The following is a 19,942-nucleotide window of genomic DNA, read 5'->3' as shown; positions in this document are numbered from 1 at the left end:
GGCCCTTTCCATCAAAGCATACCGACAGCTCGAGTACAGATTTAGTTCCGGTCAGGAATGCTTAAATGACTAGGAGAGTATTTGACTCATCTTGAATCCATGCCGTAGAGTCTGTGCCTCTTAAATCCTGCTGACAGAACGCGATTGATCCTCTCCGCATCCAACGTGGACTTCAGATATATATGGCCTCCTCTCACCCACCATCTAGATCATCTCTGCAACCCAGGCCCACTTCGAGACTCCGATCCGGCCATTCCTCTACTTTCAACAGTTATCCCTCTAGATTTTTTCCAGGTCAGCCATCACGCCGATCTACGGTCAGATCCACAAAAGCCCCCGGCATTCTCAAGTGAATTAAGTCTGAGATCTCTCATCCTCTTTGAGTTAGGCATATTGACACTACTATCCTCGGGTGCAACTAGCGAGAGAGCTTATCATAAGTGAATCGCCTTACACCACAGGTTAGATAGACTTGACTAGGTCAGTCACACCCGTGGTGCCAGGTGTGCTTCATGTACAACTTCTTCGTGATTCTTTCTAGGTGCAGAACGAGGCACCATCTTCCAACATTAGAGGGCGGGCAATTGCTCAGAGCCGGAATAATGTTGCTTATCGAAGATAGCACATCAAAGTCCCAGTAACATAACGCGGCCTTCATTCTATGTTACAATGAATCAGGTTTCGGGTAGCCGCAGCACCCGATGCTTTGGGTCGTAGCCTCACGGGGCCCCAAGCTGTCACGAGCCGCTACTTTAGAGAAGATCTGCGTGTTCTACTTCATACTTCCCACCCCCAACCCGCGATATATCGGGATTTACCACTCACGCTCATGATGATATCGCAAGCTCGTGTCTGAAAACTTGACATTCGTGTGTCTCTTTTGTGGGAATACTAGAGAGCCGGAAACCAGAGCTTGCGATATGCCATTGTGCCTGCTTCAAAGAGCAAGCGCAAGTGCGACCAATCAAGCGAGCGCCAATAGTCCGATCCAGTGGTGGGAGGTGGAGGGAAAAGCCTGTTGTTTGTGAGTAGAGCTGTTCTCTCTTGAATAGAAATCCTACAAGTTCGAAAAGAAAACACGACGATTGGGTGAGGAGTGAAAATCAGAGCGAGATACACCAGTTTGTTGCTGACCAGGCGTGGTCACATGCACAATCTGATTCAGAGGACGGATGCTGAATGTAGGAAGCAAGTGCGGAGTGGAGTAGATGAATGATTCATAAATGAGAGGGAAGTTGTGCTTGTGAGGATAAATTTGTGTGTCAGTGAACCATCGAAGGGGGGCTTGCATTTAAATTGCAAGTGTCTCTAGTCCTCTCCTGTCCATAACAGCCTTGCTGCTCTGGGTTTGCAGCCAATCACTTTACAAAAGCTGCATCATCTAACCCTCATTTGTCCCTAGTTTACGAAGTACATTTCCTTTAATTGCTACAGTGGCACGCTATTATATAAAAGACCTAAATGAAACATTTTATTCCACAAGGGAAAGTCAATACTACTTCCAAGTGTCTTGCTCTTCTTGCCAGCAAAGCCATTATCCAAGAGAAGAAGGCCCCATCAAAATTAAACTGTGCAAAAGGACAAGGGAAGGGGCAAATGTAAGTGTAGGGAAAGACGGTCGTTCCCGCGAAAAAGGGGGTCAAAAACGTCGCAAACTAGATCGCTGATCTTCTTCGTCTTGGTGGCGGTGCCACGTACAGCTCACATCCGTTACGCTTCTCCTTGCTAGACAATCTCCTCGGACTTGTCAATGGACCTCGAGCAGGGATTAGATTTTGATTTGTTTTTCTTTTCCTTCATGCAGGCAAGCCGTTGGCAGACAAGGCTGCGCTAGAGCGTTTTTGAAATGCCAAGATCTAATCCCCCAGAAAAGTTGATGAGCTGATTGATTCAGCTTTTCCACTTTCAGCATTATTTTCAATAGTGCAACCATCAGTATCTTGGCATGACATCTTGGCATGCATACGGGATGAGAGCCCTCTCCCGCTCTCTGGGATCACTTAAAACACATAACCGGACTGTCTTGTCGATGCTCTGGATACCACCGATTCCAAAACTTTAGAACTCCGCCCATCATCAACCTGCGCGAGAGTTCCATCTGTTACATAAAGGAACGACCGAATAATGCTCACCAATTCCACTACAATCGTTATGCTCCCCTCCCTACTTCTCACGTTGCTTTTTTCTGACATCGCCCTGGCCGCCTTTGCGAACGTCTTTGGATTTCCCAGCTCGGGCTGCCGAGGTTGCCTCTCAAGCATCTATGGGGTCTGCGAGTCGTCGCATGGCTACAACGAAGGCCAATCTAGCGACTTCTCCAACTGCATCTGCAGTCTGTCCAGCATAACAGAAGTCACCACCTGCGTGAGCGGCGCGTGCCTCGTCCTCGATCCCCTCCAGAGCCCCGACCACATCCTGGTGTCGTCCCAGTATTTATCATGGTGCCTCACTTTCAACGCCGCCGCCCGCAGCGATGCCTGCAAAGTAACCGGGCAAGAGCGGCAGTTCATAGAGCAATCTCTCGGGCTCGACTTGGACGATTTCTGCAACGCAGCTCAAGACGACCCAAGTGACGGGAGTTCTACAAGCGGAGGCACCACTACGCCTACTGCCAGTACCGGAGCGGGCCAATCAACTCCCGTGCGCGACTCAAATACCGACTCCGACAACGCTGATGGGTCTCGCGATAGTGACGCCGGGTCAGATAACCGCAGTTCGGATGGAACAAGGCTACATGGCTTCGGAAATACGGGTTTTGCCTTGTTGGTAGGGATGGCCGGCGTTCTGGTGCTAGCATAAGGGCTCGTTCACACATCGAAAAGAGGGGTTCGGACCAGGATAGGATGCTTCAGTCAAGACTCCGGAGGACTACCCGCAAAGGGGTCTAAACATTAGGTCAGGTCGTGAACTGAGGGAGGGGACAGTAAAATAGAATCGAGTTTCTTCTATGCGTCAATCCTGATGCGGCCTAAAATACATGTCAGATAGCAGCAAGCCTGTAGAAGGCCAGGGGGTATACACCCTATAGACGATCAACCACCTATGAACTCTATGCAAACCTCGGGAGGCATACGAGACGAGTAATCTGTTCTTTGCCACTGAGAGAGCGGTTCGCTACGGATCGTCGAGTAATTCCGGAGAGTTAACAGTAGCAGTGACACTAAGCTGTAGAACGCGAGACCTCTAAATGCAGCTCTCTAAACGACCGACCGCTGACGAGAAATACAAACTGAAGTGATTGTGGCCAGTTAAATAGCTAAGGTGAATCATCATATAGCCTTCGATTGGTTGGTCCTCTTCCATCCCCGCCCCCAAGATATCCCCGGGCCTATGCAATCGCCATTATGGGGCGCTTCGGCTCATCCAGGCTTTTCGATCTTCCCCAGGTATTTCAGCAGGCTTCTTTCCTGGATTTCATTCTTTCTCGGCTCCTTCGGCCACTCCTCGATCCCCTTAATCACATATTGGCGCAGATCATTCTTGTTTACCAGGACGACAAGCCTCAAGAGTTCCAACAAGCCATTGGTAGGGAGGCCGGATTTCATCAACTCCTTCATCACTGCCTCGACTGAAACACGCATGTGCTTCGCCTTAGCGTCGGCGAATTCAAGGCCCTCATCATCGGCGACGCGAGCGATTAACTCGTCGGATCGAGAGCGAAGAACAGCGAAGGGCGTGCGTTGACGGATACACGCCTTGATGATTTCAATCTCGATCTATTTATGTCCATCCTCACGTGTCAGCCGATGTAGTGATGACTATTAGAAGGCCCGCTTGAGTCGATGAGCATTTTGTATACATACCTCGCCAAACCGTTCTCCCTGAACGATCAGCACGCTATCGAACAAGTATAGCTTTTGCGTATAGAAGTACTCGGCTGCAGGGATACTCTGCGTTCCGGCACCAGGGATATCATGGATAACGAGGGAATCGATACTGGAGTGGGCGGTATAGCTAGAACGAGACAGTGTTGTCTCAACAACCCCTGTTTTCGCGGCCTCCGGCTGGCCGTTTCGTAGACCTCTCAGAGCATTGACAAGAGATGTCTTGCCACTTCCAGCAACTCCGCAGACAGCGATGTGTCGAAATTTAGGACTGAGACCCTCTGCTTGCCTTTCATGCAAGATCAGGTCCTCGAAAATCGGCTTGGTACGCGAAGATTTCTGTCCCATCCTGGCCCAGTCATGTACTTGTTGAGAAATGTGGAGGGACGCCCAAACCACGCCAGCGCCGAAGGCGCCAACTACAGCAACCCCGGCCCCGCCAATAGTAGCGGCGGCGGCGGCGGCAACTGGAATGGTGGCCAAAGTAACCGTAGCTATAGTTTTGCCAATAGATGAAAGCAGATCCATTGTTTCAAATATTGATAAGGCAGTCAGAGGTGAGAAGCCGGTGGGGAAGCAGAAACCATGATATGAAAGCAAATTCGAGGGGAGAAAGCCCTCCTAACATCATTTTATCATTCAGTGGCGATCCAAAATGTTAAGGAAATCCAACTCTTGCTGCCTTGTACATTGCGCCCAAGATTGTGACCCAAACTAAAAGGAAAAGACTTGGGCGTGGCAATAATCACATCACAGTCTCTCCTGGCACGTTCAATGGTATCAGGATATACTTCAGACAGAAATGAACTGCAGTCGTTGCAGCTGCACATTTGTTGATGCCCGATTGCAGGAGCCGTGGACTTGATGGCAGAGGCTATGGGAATTGCCACGAATTAAACGTCGAGCCATTATAGCACGGCAGGCTGGGAGGAAGAATAAAGTGGGAAGATCTGGATTCATTTAGAACACCGGCTATCAAATTTCAGAAAAGTGACTCACTTCAAACAGGATCTAGACCGCGCATTCTATATAGCCATTGGTCTTGTTGATCTATTGGGACGGGTGACCTTGATTCCGCGCCTGGACTGCTGCATTTTTGTGTCCTTGAGATGAAATGCACCTCGCCAACACCTTCATGATTGGTGTGATAGATCTCATTTGACAGCAAGACTTGCACCTCTCTGCCCTTCCGTAGACCATTTTCCTGAATTACAACTGGATGTACCCTTGAAAGGAGGGCTGGTCAAGGATGTCGTTGGCACATGAAAAACCCCAAATCAGTTGCAGTGCCCTAAGATATGCCCATCGGGCCCCTAATCGTCCATGATATGATCGGTATGTTTGCAGGACTGGCCCGCGAGAAGTTTGCAGGGCTCTAGAGCGAATAGTTGCAACAGCCGAAATAGTAAGTTCGGGCTCTCCGAGTCATGGGCTGGAGCATGGGGGGTGTCGAAACGCCCTTTGCATGTCTTTGAATCGTTGGAGGGACGTATTCTTTTTTTCCCCGGATAGTTATTCATGTGTTGGGACTGGCCAGTAGAAGATCCCCATCAATTGATGTCTCCTTGTGGTAGCAAACACTAAATATATCGGGGCAGATGGAACGTGGCAACATCTCATTCACACGGATCATCAATGACTGTATTCCCGCAATGGGTTGGGCATTTGTCCCGGTCTCATGAGAACTTGGTATTGAACAGAAAGGACCCATAAGAGAAATCAACGATGGTAGTAGAGCGATCCGACTCCCCTTACAATCATGGGAAGACTCCGTTGAGCTTCAGAGCCCAGCTTTATATACGTTCCGAGGGGTAGCAAACTAGCTTGCACGCGGAGGCTTTATGGCCTTTACTGGTATGGTTTTCTTAGTAGTTTGAAATTGGGACGGTAGATGGCTAAGCCGCCCAGAGGGCCTCTTATACTCACAAGGCTGTTCGGCTTTGGAACAGGAGGCACAGAGGTTCACACCATTCCACTTGATCCTCAGCTCCCAACGCCAGTTACAAGCGATATAGCACCGTTTCCAGGTTTTACTATAGGCCGCACCAGACGCAGAAGACGGCGTATTAGAGCCGGCTTCGGATTCGGTGAGTCTGCGGTCGTGTAATGTTGGATGACGAGAAGGAAGATCGCGTCTATAGAAGACAACGCCGTAGGTGTCACAGAGTTGCTGCTTCTTTTTGATGGTTGAGAGTGTGCCGCGCCAGAGAAGTTCTGCCCGCCATAGGCATTGCATTTGTATATGAGGAAGATTTGTTGAATGGGCTGGAAGGATGGTGATAGTAGGTGGTAAGGGTAGGGATCGGCTGACGTCGGCGGATTGGACGTGCTGTCTAACCGTGGAGTGACGTGAGCGTTACATGAAGAGAAGTGTGAGTATGCTGGTCAATTGGGGATTGAAAAAAAAAGGTGGAAGAAACTGTGATTTGTGCGTTTGGAAAGAAGCTTGGGCATGGACGAGGCACGCACAGCACAGATGGGCAGAGTTCATGGAGTACTGGGCTTGGGGGCAAAACGACGAGCCGCTATTAGAGGGTGTTTCGATACAACATAACCAGTTCCCCAATGGGAGCTAACACCAAAAAGAACGTCTTGATTCAACAATCCCCGAATCTCGTTCCAGTTGGTGCAGTTTAATGCACAAATCTCGACATCCTCAAACCCCCAAATTTCAGGGACCTTTCATCTATCAATAGAGCACCGTCCATTTGTTCCTCTCGAGGGCAGTAATGGAGTGTGAATGGAGACTGGAGAGCCACCTAGTCGCCCAGGGTTCTACCAACTTCATAGCTATGTATCATGCCAACTTGATGCATCGTTACATATATCGATCAGTAAGTCCAAGTGTCTTCCACTTCCATTCAAGGAGCCCATACCTATGCGATAGGTTAGAGCTGTGAAAACGTAATAATTTTTTTAGGTCTACCGTTCCAAGACCCGAAACCTGCCTTCCCCACTGCATCAACGGGTATGGGATGGAGCAAAGGGACTCGAGTCCCCGCCATTACAAGTTTTTGACGAAGGTGAGTGGCAGGATAAGGTGGTGCCGCTAAATTAGTGACCCAACTCAAAGAGTCTAAGCCAAACGCCGGCAGTAGGCAAACAACCCATTGAGATTGTTAGGTAAGAGTACGAAGTGGTATCCTGCATTACAACTCGATTAGCTCTATGTCTGTGTTCCTGCACAGCTTGACGAGGCCAAGGGGCGAAAGAAACAATAAAGAGCGACTAACCAGGAAGTTTACTGGAAACATCGTACGTCACGCGTATGATGCCATCCACCTCGTTAACTATACGCGTCGAGATTCTTTTCAGCAAGCCGAAATCGAATACATAAGGCTGTGATAGTGTTAATGCTAGGAACTTTAAACCAAATAGATAGGCGGTTCGTGCCGCTGCCGACATAAAGTCAAGGATCTTAACAGCACGAAGACTAAGAATTGAATGAGTAATTATCTTCATTGCAATGCTAGGAGACCAGGATGCGAGATAATTGTGATGATCTCATTTGACCAGTAGGTCACATCGTCCTTTGCGAAGGGGGGGAAATTTTTGGGAAAAAATCTGCTACAAAGCGAACTCTGAGACTTACATAGCGATATGTCCGGCACCAGGAAAGTTCAGGATAAAGCGAATTTGGAATCTGGCCCTATCCCTCCTGGCAATATGGGTGACACGACATAGACCAGGCGTTATATTCTGTGGGAGGATGAACTTTACAAAGGTATTATGTATGGCGTTTGTACACGCAGACGATTCCATACCCATTTTCCCTTCTCTATTACATACGCACAACTGGCGCTGCCAGTTCTCACCTGTGTTTGGTCGGTTCTGCCAGCTGTTTTTCAGCTGGCAGTTCTTTTCACGTAACATTTCGCGTCTGACTAGAGAATCTCCTATTTGTTCACTTCTTAATTCAAACCATTCTGCCACTTCATTCTGGCGAATTAGTATTGATTTTAAAGAATGGTCTTCAAGTCGAAGCAAGTAGAAGTAGTTAGAAATTAGTATAGAAGGGGAGATAATAATTTTAATAAAATATCTAAAACTCTCGAGGGAAGAGAGACAGACACCCTCCTCAACAAGTTCTAATATGTAAGAGAATTAAAAATTAATGGGGTGATATCCTCTTGTCAAGGCCCCTAACACTTAGAAGAAAATACACTGTTAGATAACAGCACTGAGAGAAGCAAAAGAGACCATAGCAATGGCCAAGATAGCAGAGAATTTAACAGTTCCTGCCGCAGCTGTAACCACGGGAGGTTCACTTCCTGTAGGAGAAGATCCAGGAGGGGGGGTTGTAGGCTCAGGAACTCCAGGGGGGCAATGCCAATGATCACCATGAGGAGAGCAAGTTTCGGTCGGCTCAGGACCATCAGTGGTCTCCTGAGGAGGAGGGGTCGTCGGTTCAGGGACACCAGGAGGGCAATGCCAATGATCACCGTGGGGAGAGCAAGTTTCGGTCGGCTCAGGACCATCAGTGGTCTCCTGAGGAGGAGGGGTTGTCGGTTCAGGGACACCAGGAGGGCAATGCCAATGATCACCATGAGGAGAGCAAGTTTCGGTCGGCTCAGGACCATCAGTGGTCTCCTGAGGAGGAGGGGTCGTCGGTTCAGGGACACCAGGAGGGCAATGCCAATGATCACCGTGGGGAGAGCATGTCCCAGTCGGCTCAGGATCTGACGTGGGCTCGGATGTAGGCTCACATGTGACCGTATGCACGGTGGATGTGATGCTGTACCCTGCATGCTCGAGAATGTCTCTGTCCCAAGATACAACCGCCGTGTAGAGACCGCCGGTCCATGTGACAACCGTTGTGTACAATGGAACATAGGAACCAGTTGCGGTCAGAGAGTGGGATGAGGCATAACTCCCCAAAGAACTGGTCCAAGAGAGATAGACACTGACGTCCGTGACCGTCGTGGCAACACCGTACTCGGTGCTCACGGTCGGAACACAAGCAGAACTAGGAGTAAGCGTAGGCGTGGTCTCCTGAGGAGGAGGGGTTGTAGGCTCAGGGACACCAGGAGGGCAATGCCAGTGATCATCGTGGGGGGTGCAGGTAGCCGTTGGACTTCAATACTGGTCAGTCTCCACACAACGCGGGGTCATAGAGGTGGCGGGTTTCTTCATCTACTCACTTTCCCTGCGGCAACGCAGACACTAGCAATGCCTGCTGCAAGGCTAGAGCAGCTAGGGCACAGATACCGAGAGAAGCCATCGTTAGAATGGTGTGTTGTCGGCTTTCAATTGGAGAAAAGCTCTTGTCTAGATCCGGGATCGCGTTGAGAGACGAAGGGGTGGCGTGGGCGAGACGGGAAGCTGGACGGCGAAATATATAATCCTTCGGCAGCCCAAGGCGCAACTCCGTGATTCAACCTTGCAGAGCTTACGCGGGATGCTGTTATTTCAATTGCAGACTCCACGTGGGATGCCATATCTCGTGGTAATGGTTGTCCCAAATTGGGAAGGCCTGTTGTGATTGTCACCTCGTATAGCAGGATGATGTGAGGCACACCTGTCTTGGCGTCGTGATTTGTGAACCTTGATGGGCGAGACCGAGTTATCGATTGGTAGCCGCTGATAACCATGGGGAGAGAATGCCCTTGGCAGAAAATTCCATTTCCGTGTTTACAAGTCTATCCGAGACAGCTTTACTTTTTAATTTAAACATAAAGCCCCTTTGGGAAAGAGGTAGGGTGGACATCAAGGTCCTCGAGAAAGCAGGGTTTGGGCTTCGGACGATCCCCGGCCAGAAACATCACTTTTCTGTCCCACGGAAGGATCCCAATCCCACCTAGTTCTATCAAGGTAACTCTTCAAGCCAGAAACGCGACAAAAGTGCATGTGTTCGTGGGATTTTTCCTCTATCGAGTTATCGTTACAGGAAGGATTCGGCGTCGAGAGTCGGCTTCAATTTTCGTCATGGGAGGAGGGTAGATCGAGAGGAAGGTAGATGGAGAGGAGGGTCGATGGAGAGGGAGAGGAGTATAAAAGCAGAGTGAACTCCCATCTGAAGTCGAGAGGGGAAGCGTGAAGAGAAATGTAAATAATCAAGAAGCACCGAATCTTATCCTTCGCAATCTGAAGTCAAAAACCCCAAACTTCAGAAAGCTTTCCAAGTCCCTGCTACTCTTGTACATCATGATTGCCCTTAATATCCTCGTGGTCGCTAGCGCCTTAGTCTCTCAGGCCCTCGGTGGCGTCCTCCATCGACGAGCTGACTGCAATGCGGCCATCGCTGAACTTCCCGCGCATGGTTGCCAAATCCATAACCCCAGCGGCTGCGAGTTCTGCTGCCCCACGTCGCTTGAGGGTACCGATGTTTTCAACCGGCACTTCTGCCACGGCTCCCATACCACCGATGATTGCAACGGCGGCAACGCCGAGTACCACTGCTTGGAGCATTGATGAAAGAGCCGCAGCACATACCAAAACAGGGGTGGGCGAGATTGTTATCTACAATATAATACTAAAACGAAGGCTAACTCGAAACCTAGTCCTTCTTTATTCTCCCCCCTTGATTTACCATGGTTGGGCGAGTTCAACACACCGTCCTAAATATCATAGCTAGCATTCACACGATAAATATACGAAGGAGTCCAAATTGACTTTCCCTTAATACTCTAGTGAAGTCTATATCTAGCAACTATAATTACTTAGTTCGTATGATATATCTTACGCAAGTAGTATTTCATTGATATGCAAATCTATGTCCACGGTACTACTACTAAATAAATGTAGAAGGACTTCTTTACAACTTTATAATTTGTAAAGAGCAATATAGAAGTGGCTCATTGTTACTATATCATCACCTTGTGATCAGCTCCAATCAGAGCCAACCGGTTTACGCTCCGGTGTCAGCAAGTCCGGTAGATTCGGAGAAGCCCAGCCTTTAAGAACGTAGGCCAACTTCTAGGTGAGGTTAAAAGTGTCACGGGCCGACCTTTATGCAGGTCCAGGAAGCAGAAAGACACGGCAGAAAAAGTAATGGGAGGCCGGCCGTAGGCAGCCACCCGGCGGATAGCGGAGAAGCGATCGTCAGGGGCTACGTGCGGAATAAACTTCTTCCACAACCGTCCGCCGTGGTCACGACTGCAACACTACCTATCACCCGCTTACCTTTTTCCCCCGTCACAGTAATAGCTGCATTATTCTTGCATCCACTGTCTAATTATACGAGGTTCTCACTCGATGATAACTATATCTAATTTCCGAGCTGCATTCTAGGCTAGGACTTATTGAGATAGCGGAGGGAGTTTGCTTTCATACCTTGATGGCAAATCCTACCATCATGCTTGGACATTACCTAAGATAGATATGGGGTATCCTGGCATCTACAACAGCATAATCTAAAAAATGCACCTTAAAGGTATGACATAGTACTACTAGTCCGCTCCCTTTTTCCTATAAGCAACCTTGTCGGTTGTCTAGTAAGAATCACGAAGGTAACTATTGATTTAAGAAATTTTAAAGGTTCTCCACAAACATAGCAAAACATGCTTGATTAGCCATAGCGCTATGGCCACTTCGAAATGATAGTCAGGGTTCACAGCGGGGAGGAGCAGAAGGGCATATCTAGACTGGGAGGAAGCTTTACGTATAAATACGAGGGATCGTCACCATATCCAGACAAGACGTGATCTTGCTAACTACCATCATTCCATCACGTTCATTACCATCACGTTCATTACCATCACGTTCATTACCATTTCGTTCATTACCATTTCGTTCATTACTATTTCATTTTTCAATGGCTCGAGTGAGAACCGCCCTTACGGCGCTAGTCGCGGTCGCTGCTGCTGTGTCCGGTGCAGCGGCACAGGCCGCAGGTGGCAATGCTGTAGCGGTCATGGAGAACAAACACGTCCAGGGTGCATACATTGTCGAGCTCGAGGAGAACGAGGTAAGCCTGCTATTGCATGGACCATCTGCTCCGGTGTCTCGTACTGACCATTGTCTGAAAAGAATGACAAGATATTCTTGAACAAGGTTGCCTCAAATGATCGTTGTCAGAGTGTCCAGCACCGCAGGACTTTCAAGTCTAGCATCTTCCGCGGTGTGTCAATCGATCTTAACGCTTCTGATGGAGACATCGAAGGTCTTGCCAGGAACATCACCAAGCTGCCGGGAGTCAAGCAGTTGTGGCCTGTATCGCTAATTCCTGCACCTAACGCCGAGATATCTTGGACTGCCGAAGGCATGCCTCTGTCGGAGGTCAGACGACGTGCAGAGGAAGACACATTTACTCCGCACGTAATGACTCAGGTCGACAAGCTGCGTGCCGAAGGCTATACCGGCGCTGGATACCGCATCGGCATCGTTGATACAGGTGTTGACTATAAGCACCCTGCTCTCGGCGGTTGTTTTGGCGAGGGCTGCCTCATAGAATATGGCGCAGACCTCGCTGGAGATGACTTCAACGGTTATAACACGCCAATCCCTGATTCTGACCCCTGGGAGGAATGTAGCGGTCATGGCTCGCATGTTTCGGGTATTATTGCAGCTATGGAAAACCCGCTGGGATTTACTGGTGCTGCTCCCGACGTTAAGCTCGGCATGTATCGGGTATTCGGCTGCCACGATTATAGCAGTGAGGACCTCTTTGTGGCTGGTATTCTCCAGGCATTTGAAGATGGGAGTGACATTATCACTGGCTCTATCGGCATCGTGAATGGCTGGAGCGACCAGGCCCTGGCTGTCATCGTCTCGCGCATCGTGGCAGCCGGCGTGCCATGCATCTTTGCCGCCGGTAACGATGGGGCCCCTACAGCGTTTTCAGTCGCTTCGCCTTCTTCGGGGCGGGGTGTCTTCTCTATCTCATCTTTCGACAGTCTTACTATCCCCTCCTACGACAATGACACCGGGGTGGTAACCTATACAAATAACACCTCAGGGGGCGGTGCAAGTTACTTCACCTCGTGGGGACCCAGCTATGAACTTGAGATGAAGCCACAATTCGGCACACCTGGAGGCAATATTCTTTCAACCCTGCCGCTATCTCAAGGTGGATATGGTGTTATGTCTGGTACATCCATGGCAACTCCACTTGCAGCTGCTATAGTTGCGCTGGTGTCACAGGTAAACTGACTTTTTATCTAACCCCTCTCTATCGGTCCCCTTGTCTTTGGATTTTCTCCCTTTTTTTCCTTCCCGACGATTTTAACATCGATTTATCCATACCATATCTTTCCAGCCTATTTAGAAACGGGTGTTAAACCATCTGTCGTGTTTACCGCAACTTGCTAACGGCCTCACCTCCTTAATAGGCTCGAGGTACCAAAGACCCGGAAACCCTTGGCAAGCTGTTGTCTGCAACAGCAAAACGCACACTCGATTACAGTTTTAATGATGGCTACCACTATTCGCCTATACCCCAGGTTGGAGCTGGAATGTTGCAAGCGTATGACGCAGTGCATGCCGAGGTGCTTTTCAGCGTACAGAGTCTATCACTCAACGACACAGAGCACTTCGTGCCCCAGGCAACATTCTTTGTTGAAAACACCGGGAAGTCGACGGCGACATATAATTTGTCTCACACACCAGCTCTATCGGTTGATACAACATGGCCTATATACCGCATGTCAAACCCTGATAGACATCAGATCTTTGCGAGCTTGAGTTTTGAACCTTCGTCATTTTCCCTCAAGCCTGGCTCTAGGGCCATCGTCACTGTTACTGTCGGTTTACCAGATGGCCTTGATCCAACCTTACTGCCTTTGTATTCCGGTTGGATCGACCTAAACACTGTCACGGGCGGGAGCGAGCCGGCTAGAACTGCTTCTATTCCCTATATTGGTGCCGCAGGTGCGATGAGGGCAGCCGTGGTCTTCCCTACAGAGCGTAATGATACCATCTATGTCTCTCGCAGCGACTGGCAAGAAGCCGCCTGGCCGGTCGCCAATCGTACTACGTTCCAATTATATGTGCCCGATGAGCACCCTGAATGGGCCCGGCCCGTCCGCAATACTACTGATACGATGACCCCTCCCGGAGTTGGCCCCATGCTGTCGATGTGGCTTACCTTCGGCAGCCCGGAGACGCGTTTGGAGATTACGCCACTGAATGTCTGTGTAGATCCAGGGTTCCAAGCTATTAAAGATAATGGGTTGGGCTTACAGACACTAGGAAATATCCTTGGCTACCCAATTTACGAAAATGCGGCAACTGGTTGGTACGAGAGCTGGTTTGGTCAGTTAGCCAACGGACAGTGGGTGCCACCTGGACGGTACCGCCTAAGTGTTTTCGCCTTAAGGGTTTATGGTGACAGGGACAATCTCTCAGATTATGACCGCTATGAAAGTATCGAGTTCCGTATTCGATATGTTAATCGAGAGTAGAACGGAGATAAGTACTTATTAAATAAAGTTTGTGATGGAGAAAAAGGTGGCACCAGTGGAATGGAGCGAGGGGACGGAAAAGAGTTAGCAGTTGTCTATACAGTAAGTAAGTAAGATTTGAGGCAAGGTAGGCGGTAAAGCTATTAACTTATCATTTGGGAGGCGTGAGATTCTATGTACATAATATTAGAGCACTTCCAGTTCCGACTAATGACGCCGACCCGCCCGCATTTACATCTTCATTTGAGGTCTAAATCTGGACAATCCCTAGGGTCGCTATAGAATTTGCCACCTAGCTTCTGCACCACCTCACACCGCTCATCCATACTTGTAGCATTCCGGATCATACCGAAGCCCTTCTCAGCACCATCAAGGGCAGTCCTAGCCACCAGCACCCACACGCCGGTTCCGCCCTGCGGCCATGCCGCCACTATCATCTTCCTCCGATCTAAATCATCCCTATACCCGAATGACGCGTAATCGTAATCCGTAGCGCTTCTAAAGTACCATGCGCCGAGCTGTCGCATGAGCGCGCAGTGGCGGTCCTCCTCATCGGGGTCATCAGAGCGCAACGCGGTCTTAAATCGCGCAAGGCCTAAGAACGAGAGGTCGACCGAATTACAGCGCTCCAGCACAAGGATGCCCCCGGTTGATGGGTGGCCATACACAGTGGTGGAGTGGGCGCCGAAGGTAACGCGTTGTGTTTCCGTTTTTGAGTCTACGAAGGGATTGAAGTCGCAGTAGTGCTCGGTACCGGAACCGTAGTCAGTTGAACGGCCTGAGCCTGGACTCGGGCTTTGTTCTTGGCTCTGGCGGGAGAAAGGCCAAGGAAGACGCAGCATTGTGACAACAAGTGCCGAGGCTTGGTAGGTAGGGCACGAAGGAAACGAGGGTTGTGTGTAACTGGTTTTGTTGGGCAATGTCTGCCTCTGTAGACAGTCTGCCGCGTTAATAATTTATTTGATTGTTTTAAAGAGAGAGCGGGCCATGTTGAGGTGGTCTTTAGAGCTAAGATGAAGGGGATGGAGCGAAACTGTGAACTCGTCGATAATTGGTTTAAATGCTGGTGCCTAGACCGAAGGAAATCATCAAAGCGTCGGACGATTATTGCCCCGAAAGCGAGATATCATCCTTTCATCTTTCGAGCTTCGCCTTACTCTGCCTCGGACACCAAGCTAGCCCTGGACTGTGACGGTACAACATGTCGACGAGTGATGAAACCAAGTCGGAAACAAGGATAACGAAGAAGCTTGTGCTTGTTGGCGCTGACGGGATCGGCAAGACGTCTCTGCTCCAAGCTGCTCTGCAGGGAAAATATCCTCCAGAAGTGAGATTCAATGGGAACGACTAGAACACAGGCGACGAGATTCTAAGAATTGGCAGGAACATCCATACGAGCAGCCGGCAGGCGTGTACGAGTGTACTACACTGGGTGAGGACGCTAGGGAAATCCAAGTATCATTCCGGTTGTGGGATACGCCTGGGCCCTTCGAGTGGAATAGGCTGGAGGTCTTGAAATATCCGCACGCCAGTGTTATTGTGGTTGCCTACGCCGTAGACTGGCCGGCTTCTTTTGACCTCGTCGAGGAGAAGGTACGCAGGTCCCCATCAAGTCATTTGACGTTGGACAGGTGTCCTATCGCTAACCGGAGAGATGGTGAATCCAGTGGATACCGGAGCTTGATTATTGTGCTCCTGGCGTGCCGATAGTTCTAGTTGGACTTCGCAAGGACAAACGCGACGGGGATCAATTGAGCGAGCCCACTCCTGCCAAACAGGTGGCTCTAGCTACGTCAGACGGATCAGCCCTGGCACGGAAAATAAGAGCGCTGTCATTTCTCGAGTGCTCCAGCTTTACAGGAGAGGGCGTGGGCGAGGTCTTTGTGCTCGCGGCGAGAGCTGCGCTTTGGGGGCCGAAGAGAGCGATTGTGAGGGAGAAGAAGCGGCGAGCACGGACACAGCGAGAAAGGTGTGTTCTTCTCTAAGTGCGACGTCTTACCTGGCGATGGATGGATGTATTGCGGTCACTCCGTAGTCTTTTGAGATGATGGCTCGCAAGGGAAAAAAAAAAAAAAAAAAAAAAAAAAAAGAGTCAATTATGTGTGTCTTTTGGAGAGGTGGAATTTGAATCGAGAGAACAGCGTTGATACACCTTAACAGCCCGAAGCAAGGAACATGCAAGAAAAAACTGGAAAAAAAAAACAGTGGGGGCTGACCGGGGATTGAACCCGGGACCTCTCGCAACCCAGCGCTTAGCGCACCCAAAGCGAGAATCATACCTCTAGACCATCAGCCCTTGTTTTCGTTCTGACAGCGGAGATGCTCAAGATATTTCATTAGGTCCCTGCGCCGTTTGCACAAACATAATATCAAACACACACTTCAGTAAAGCTGGTACGAATTATTAGGCCGCCTTGATAAACATATATCAAGACACGGTCGGGTTCCGCCATTACGAGATTCTTAGGGCCTCACGCGCTTTCCCTCGCTGCTCTAGCCAGCATTGAAATTTGCATAAAGGGCGGGATTCGAATATGGCCTTCGACTGCAGAGGGGTGAGTTTGCTTGGCAGCTTTGGCAGAGGGTGCTCATGCCTCTTCGAGTCTTTGATACACATGCAGAGCAAACAGGAAGGCTCCCTAGTGTGAAGCTGCATTCCCTCTCCTTGTCCATCAGTTGTTCACAGCAGGAATTTGGAAAGTTTGCCAACTACGATCTCGTCGTGCATAGGCACAAACACTAAGGAGGGGGCCGTGATCGCTATTTTTAGAGCTTCGTCGGAACAGTGCCAGAGGTTAAAGTATGGAGGTCTGTTTACCCATCAGCGTCAGCATGCAGGTTAGGATTGCCGGCTAAGTACGATAGTTAATTTGTTAATCGTAATTGGACACCCAACATTAAGCTGCAGGCTCGCTTGGGCTCGTTTGAAGAGCGCATGCACTCAGATGGAGATGGCCTAGAAAGACCTCCCTCTCCCTGTGCGGAGTGTATTATATGTACGGGCAACCTCCCCAGAAAACGTCTCGGCAGACGTGACCAGATCCAGCTTGGCCGATGTCTTTCTCCTGAAATGGCCCTCTTCCATTCACAGACCGTGGCCTTGGCGGCTATTCTCATGATTTTTCCAATGGCGATAGCGGCGAAACTATCTTGTCAGAATCGATCAGTGGGCCCCCTTCTGTGGATGCCAGCCATGAACACCTTTAGACGATTCATAGGCGATTCCGAGCCCATGTACAATTTCTATACACAAGTCTTGGGATTTGACCCCCTTGATACCTATGACGTCGGCAACGATACCGAAGTGTGGAGGATGCAAGCTGGTGCGTCGCAGCTCAAACTGTCGAGGCGTGCCGAAGATAGAGTCTACGTTGATGGCGGCGTGGAAGATGCTACCGGCTTACGGCTCTGGACATTCTTCTTCCGCGACGAAGGCGCTCTTTCTAAGAATTTTACCGAGGCAGGGCTGCCTGCGCCTGTATTCGAGGAGTTTTGCTCGCTTCCGGCGATGGGCTGCAAAAAGAGTGCCGTGGTCAACGATCCATCGGGCCAGGCTGTGGAACTCGTCATAACAGGAGACGAGGAGGGGACGACGTACAAGGAAATGGAAGTCGGGATGGTGGTTTCAAGTTTGAATGTTAGCTTGCCTTTCTATCGCGACTTCTTGGGCCTCAAGGAAGTCGGGACAGAGTACGACTCGCGGTTCAAGACGACGAAGCACATCTTCCGAAATGGAGCGACATACGTCAGTTTGAGGAGTTTTGGAGAGAGTTTGCCAGCTGACACCGGGAGTGCTGGGATTCAGTATGTTGTCACGGATGTGACGAAAGTCCAGGATCTTGCGAGGCGTCAGGGTGTCACCATCGACCAGGAGGTCGGGACCATTCCTGGGTTCACCGTCAGATTTGTTTGGCTTGAGGATCCTGACGGAATTACAAATTACTTTGCAGATACGGAGGAGTCGCGCGGTGAGATGGAATCTTGAAGTCTTCTCTACTCGCGCCTCCGTGGACAATAATAACGTAAATTGACTACTTCCATTTTCCGGGCAGTGCGTCAGGCTCGTCAAACCGGTTCCTACGCCAACCCCCTGTCAGATTTTCTTAGTTCCTTTGCAGTTTTTGCGGCCTCCTCGAGGCTCTTCGACAGGTTGCTCGACCGGTTCCTCAACAGGTTTCCCAACAGGTCCTCCATCCTCCTCGCCTGGTGCCCCTGACTCCTCCGGCTCTGCTGGGGCTACGCCCCTCAGTGCCCTCCCCACCTCAATCTCATTCCAATCCGGCAAATCAACCGTGACATTCTGAATCAGGCATCCCTTCTCCGGAATCTCAATCTCGCCAACTCCAAACGACACCTTGCTAATAAAATCCAGAGCCCTCAGCCTCCCAGCCCATAGCTCCTTGTTATGGTCCCCAAGTGAGTTCCGATGGTACAAGATGTTCGCACCATTCTCGCAAAAGTAATCTACCATCACGTCGGTCTCTTCGATGCCGCTCATCTCGTCCACCTCGGCCTTGTAAATGAAAGTCGGCATGTTGGGGATTCCGTGGATGCCCATTGCGCCTTCGGTGTCAAAAAGCTGGCGAATGGGACCCTGGAGGATATCTTCCTCGCCGTTTTCGAAATAGTTGTAAACGTCTTGTCCAGCGTATCCGTACAGCACGTAGAAGGAGGCAAATCCAGTAGCGCGGAAGAATCCTGTGGCATTGTAAGGCCCTTCCTTCTTGAGCCTGTCCATCATGAACGCTCGCTCTTCCTCCCACTGCGCCGTGATGCCAATGAGACCATTGATTACTAGTCCGGCGGTGTCTTGCCCGTTCATCTTGAGGAACGCACTCGTGATATTGGGCGCGGTGCCTCCGACAATGGCACCAGCAATTTCCAGCTCGGGAGCATATTCTTCAGCCATCTCCGCCGTCAACCCAGCGGCAAAGGCTCCTCCACTGTATCCCCAGATGGTGTATTTTGCCGTGTCGGTTTTGATGCCAACTTCGTGCCCGATGTTCTTGATGCCTCGGATCGCATCGAGGGTAGCACGTCCCGCCTGTGGTCCGGAGCAATACGCCGCTTTCGGTCCTTCGTAGTCGGGCAACATGACGAAGTACGCGCGCTTGAGAAGATCTACCATTTCTCCGTACGGATCGCCCCATTGCATGAGGTAACTCGGGCTTCCGTCGAGACTCGAGCTGTCGTAGGCGACGTCGTAGGTCACGACCGCCTGGACACAGTCATCCATGTTTTCTGGGTCGTCGCACCCTGGGGCAGTGATGTTGGAGTAGAATATCGTCGCGACAGCCCACGAATCGTTATTGTGAGTGTCGGCACTCTTGTAAAGGAATTGGTATGTTCCGGCGCAGTAAGCAATTGGGCAGTCCGCGAGTCCCTCGGGTCTTGTCTTCAAGACTGTGCCTGGCTCGGCGTCTTCCCAGCCTTCCGGTGCGTCGTACCATGGGTCTTCGGTTGGTGGGGGATTGTATTCTATCTCTGGCTCTGCTTCTCCGACTGGTTCGGCCGGATCCTCGCCATCGCTTGGTACTCCAACATCACCCGGTTCCTCGATTGGGATATCCCCAGTACCATCATCCTGTCTCGCCGCGATGGATCGTATCGCCAGTCCATTGAATGTGGGAGTGTGGACGTCAATTCTGAGGCCAGTTATCGTCGCGGCGAGAACGACCCAGCCAAGGATAATACCTAACAGCGCCCTTGATGGACGACGCGTCGAAACACCCATGATTGCAGGAAGCGCGAGGCACTGAGAATGAATGAGACTGGGCA

General features: G+C 50.2%; 3 protein-coding genes and 5 pseudogenes across 3 annotated transcripts; 5 read left to right on the top strand and 3 right to left on the bottom strand.

Annotated features, from left to right (window-relative positions):
* Window positions 1–2,151: 2,151 nt before the first annotated feature.
* SAPIO_CDS1958 lies at window positions 2,152–2,799 on the top strand (annotated as a pseudogene; the record flags this gene model as incomplete).
* Window positions 2,800–3,359: 560 nt separating this feature from the next.
* On the bottom strand, window positions 3,360–4,352 carry SAPIO_CDS1957 (uncharacterized protein; the record flags this gene model as incomplete). Its single annotated transcript, XM_016785108.1, has 2 exons — window positions 3,360–3,716; window positions 3,804–4,352. 2 exons carry the CDS (start codon window positions 4,350–4,352, stop codon window positions 3,360–3,362), a joined length of 906 nt encoding a protein of 301 aa, XP_016645405.1.
* A 3,679-nt stretch (window positions 4,353–8,031) lies between these two features.
* On the top strand, window positions 8,032–8,524 carry SAPIO_CDS1956 (uncharacterized protein; the record flags this gene model as incomplete). The annotated part of the gene is made up of 2 exons (XM_016785107.1): window positions 8,032–8,124; window positions 8,195–8,524. The coding sequence occupies 2 exons, from the start codon at window positions 8,032–8,034 to the stop codon at window positions 8,522–8,524; spliced, it is 423 nt and encodes a 140-aa protein (XP_016645404.1).
* Window positions 8,525–9,968: 1,444 nt separating this feature from the next.
* On the top strand, window positions 9,969–10,235 carry SAPIO_CDS1955 (annotated as a pseudogene; the record flags this gene model as incomplete).
* A 1,342-nt stretch (window positions 10,236–11,577) lies between these two features.
* Window positions 11,578–14,164, top strand: SAPIO_CDS1954 (Subtilase; the record flags this gene model as incomplete). The annotated part of the gene is made up of 3 exons (XM_016785106.1): window positions 11,578–11,730; window positions 11,793–12,905; window positions 13,094–14,164. 3 exons carry the CDS (start codon window positions 11,578–11,580, stop codon window positions 14,162–14,164), a joined length of 2,337 nt encoding a protein of 778 aa, XP_016645403.1.
* Window positions 14,165–14,403: 239 nt separating this feature from the next.
* SAPIO_CDS1953 lies at window positions 14,404–15,006 on the bottom strand (annotated as a pseudogene; the record flags this gene model as incomplete).
* A 2,351-nt stretch (window positions 15,007–17,357) lies between these two features.
* On the top strand, window positions 17,358–18,149 carry SAPIO_CDS1952 (annotated as a pseudogene; the record flags this gene model as incomplete).
* Window positions 18,150–18,257: 108 nt separating this feature from the next.
* On the bottom strand, window positions 18,258–19,898 carry SAPIO_CDS1951 (annotated as a pseudogene; the record flags this gene model as incomplete).
* Window positions 19,899–19,942: the final 44 nt, after the last annotated feature.

Source organism: Scedosporium apiospermum (genome assembly GCF_000732125.1).
Source record: "Scedosporium apiospermum strain IHEM 14462 chromosome Unknown SEQ_SAPIO_0077, whole genome shotgun sequence".
Taxonomy (NCBI): domain Eukaryota; kingdom Fungi; phylum Ascomycota; class Sordariomycetes; order Microascales; family Microascaceae; genus Scedosporium; species Scedosporium apiospermum.
This window is presented reverse-complemented; position numbering and strand designations above follow the sequence as displayed.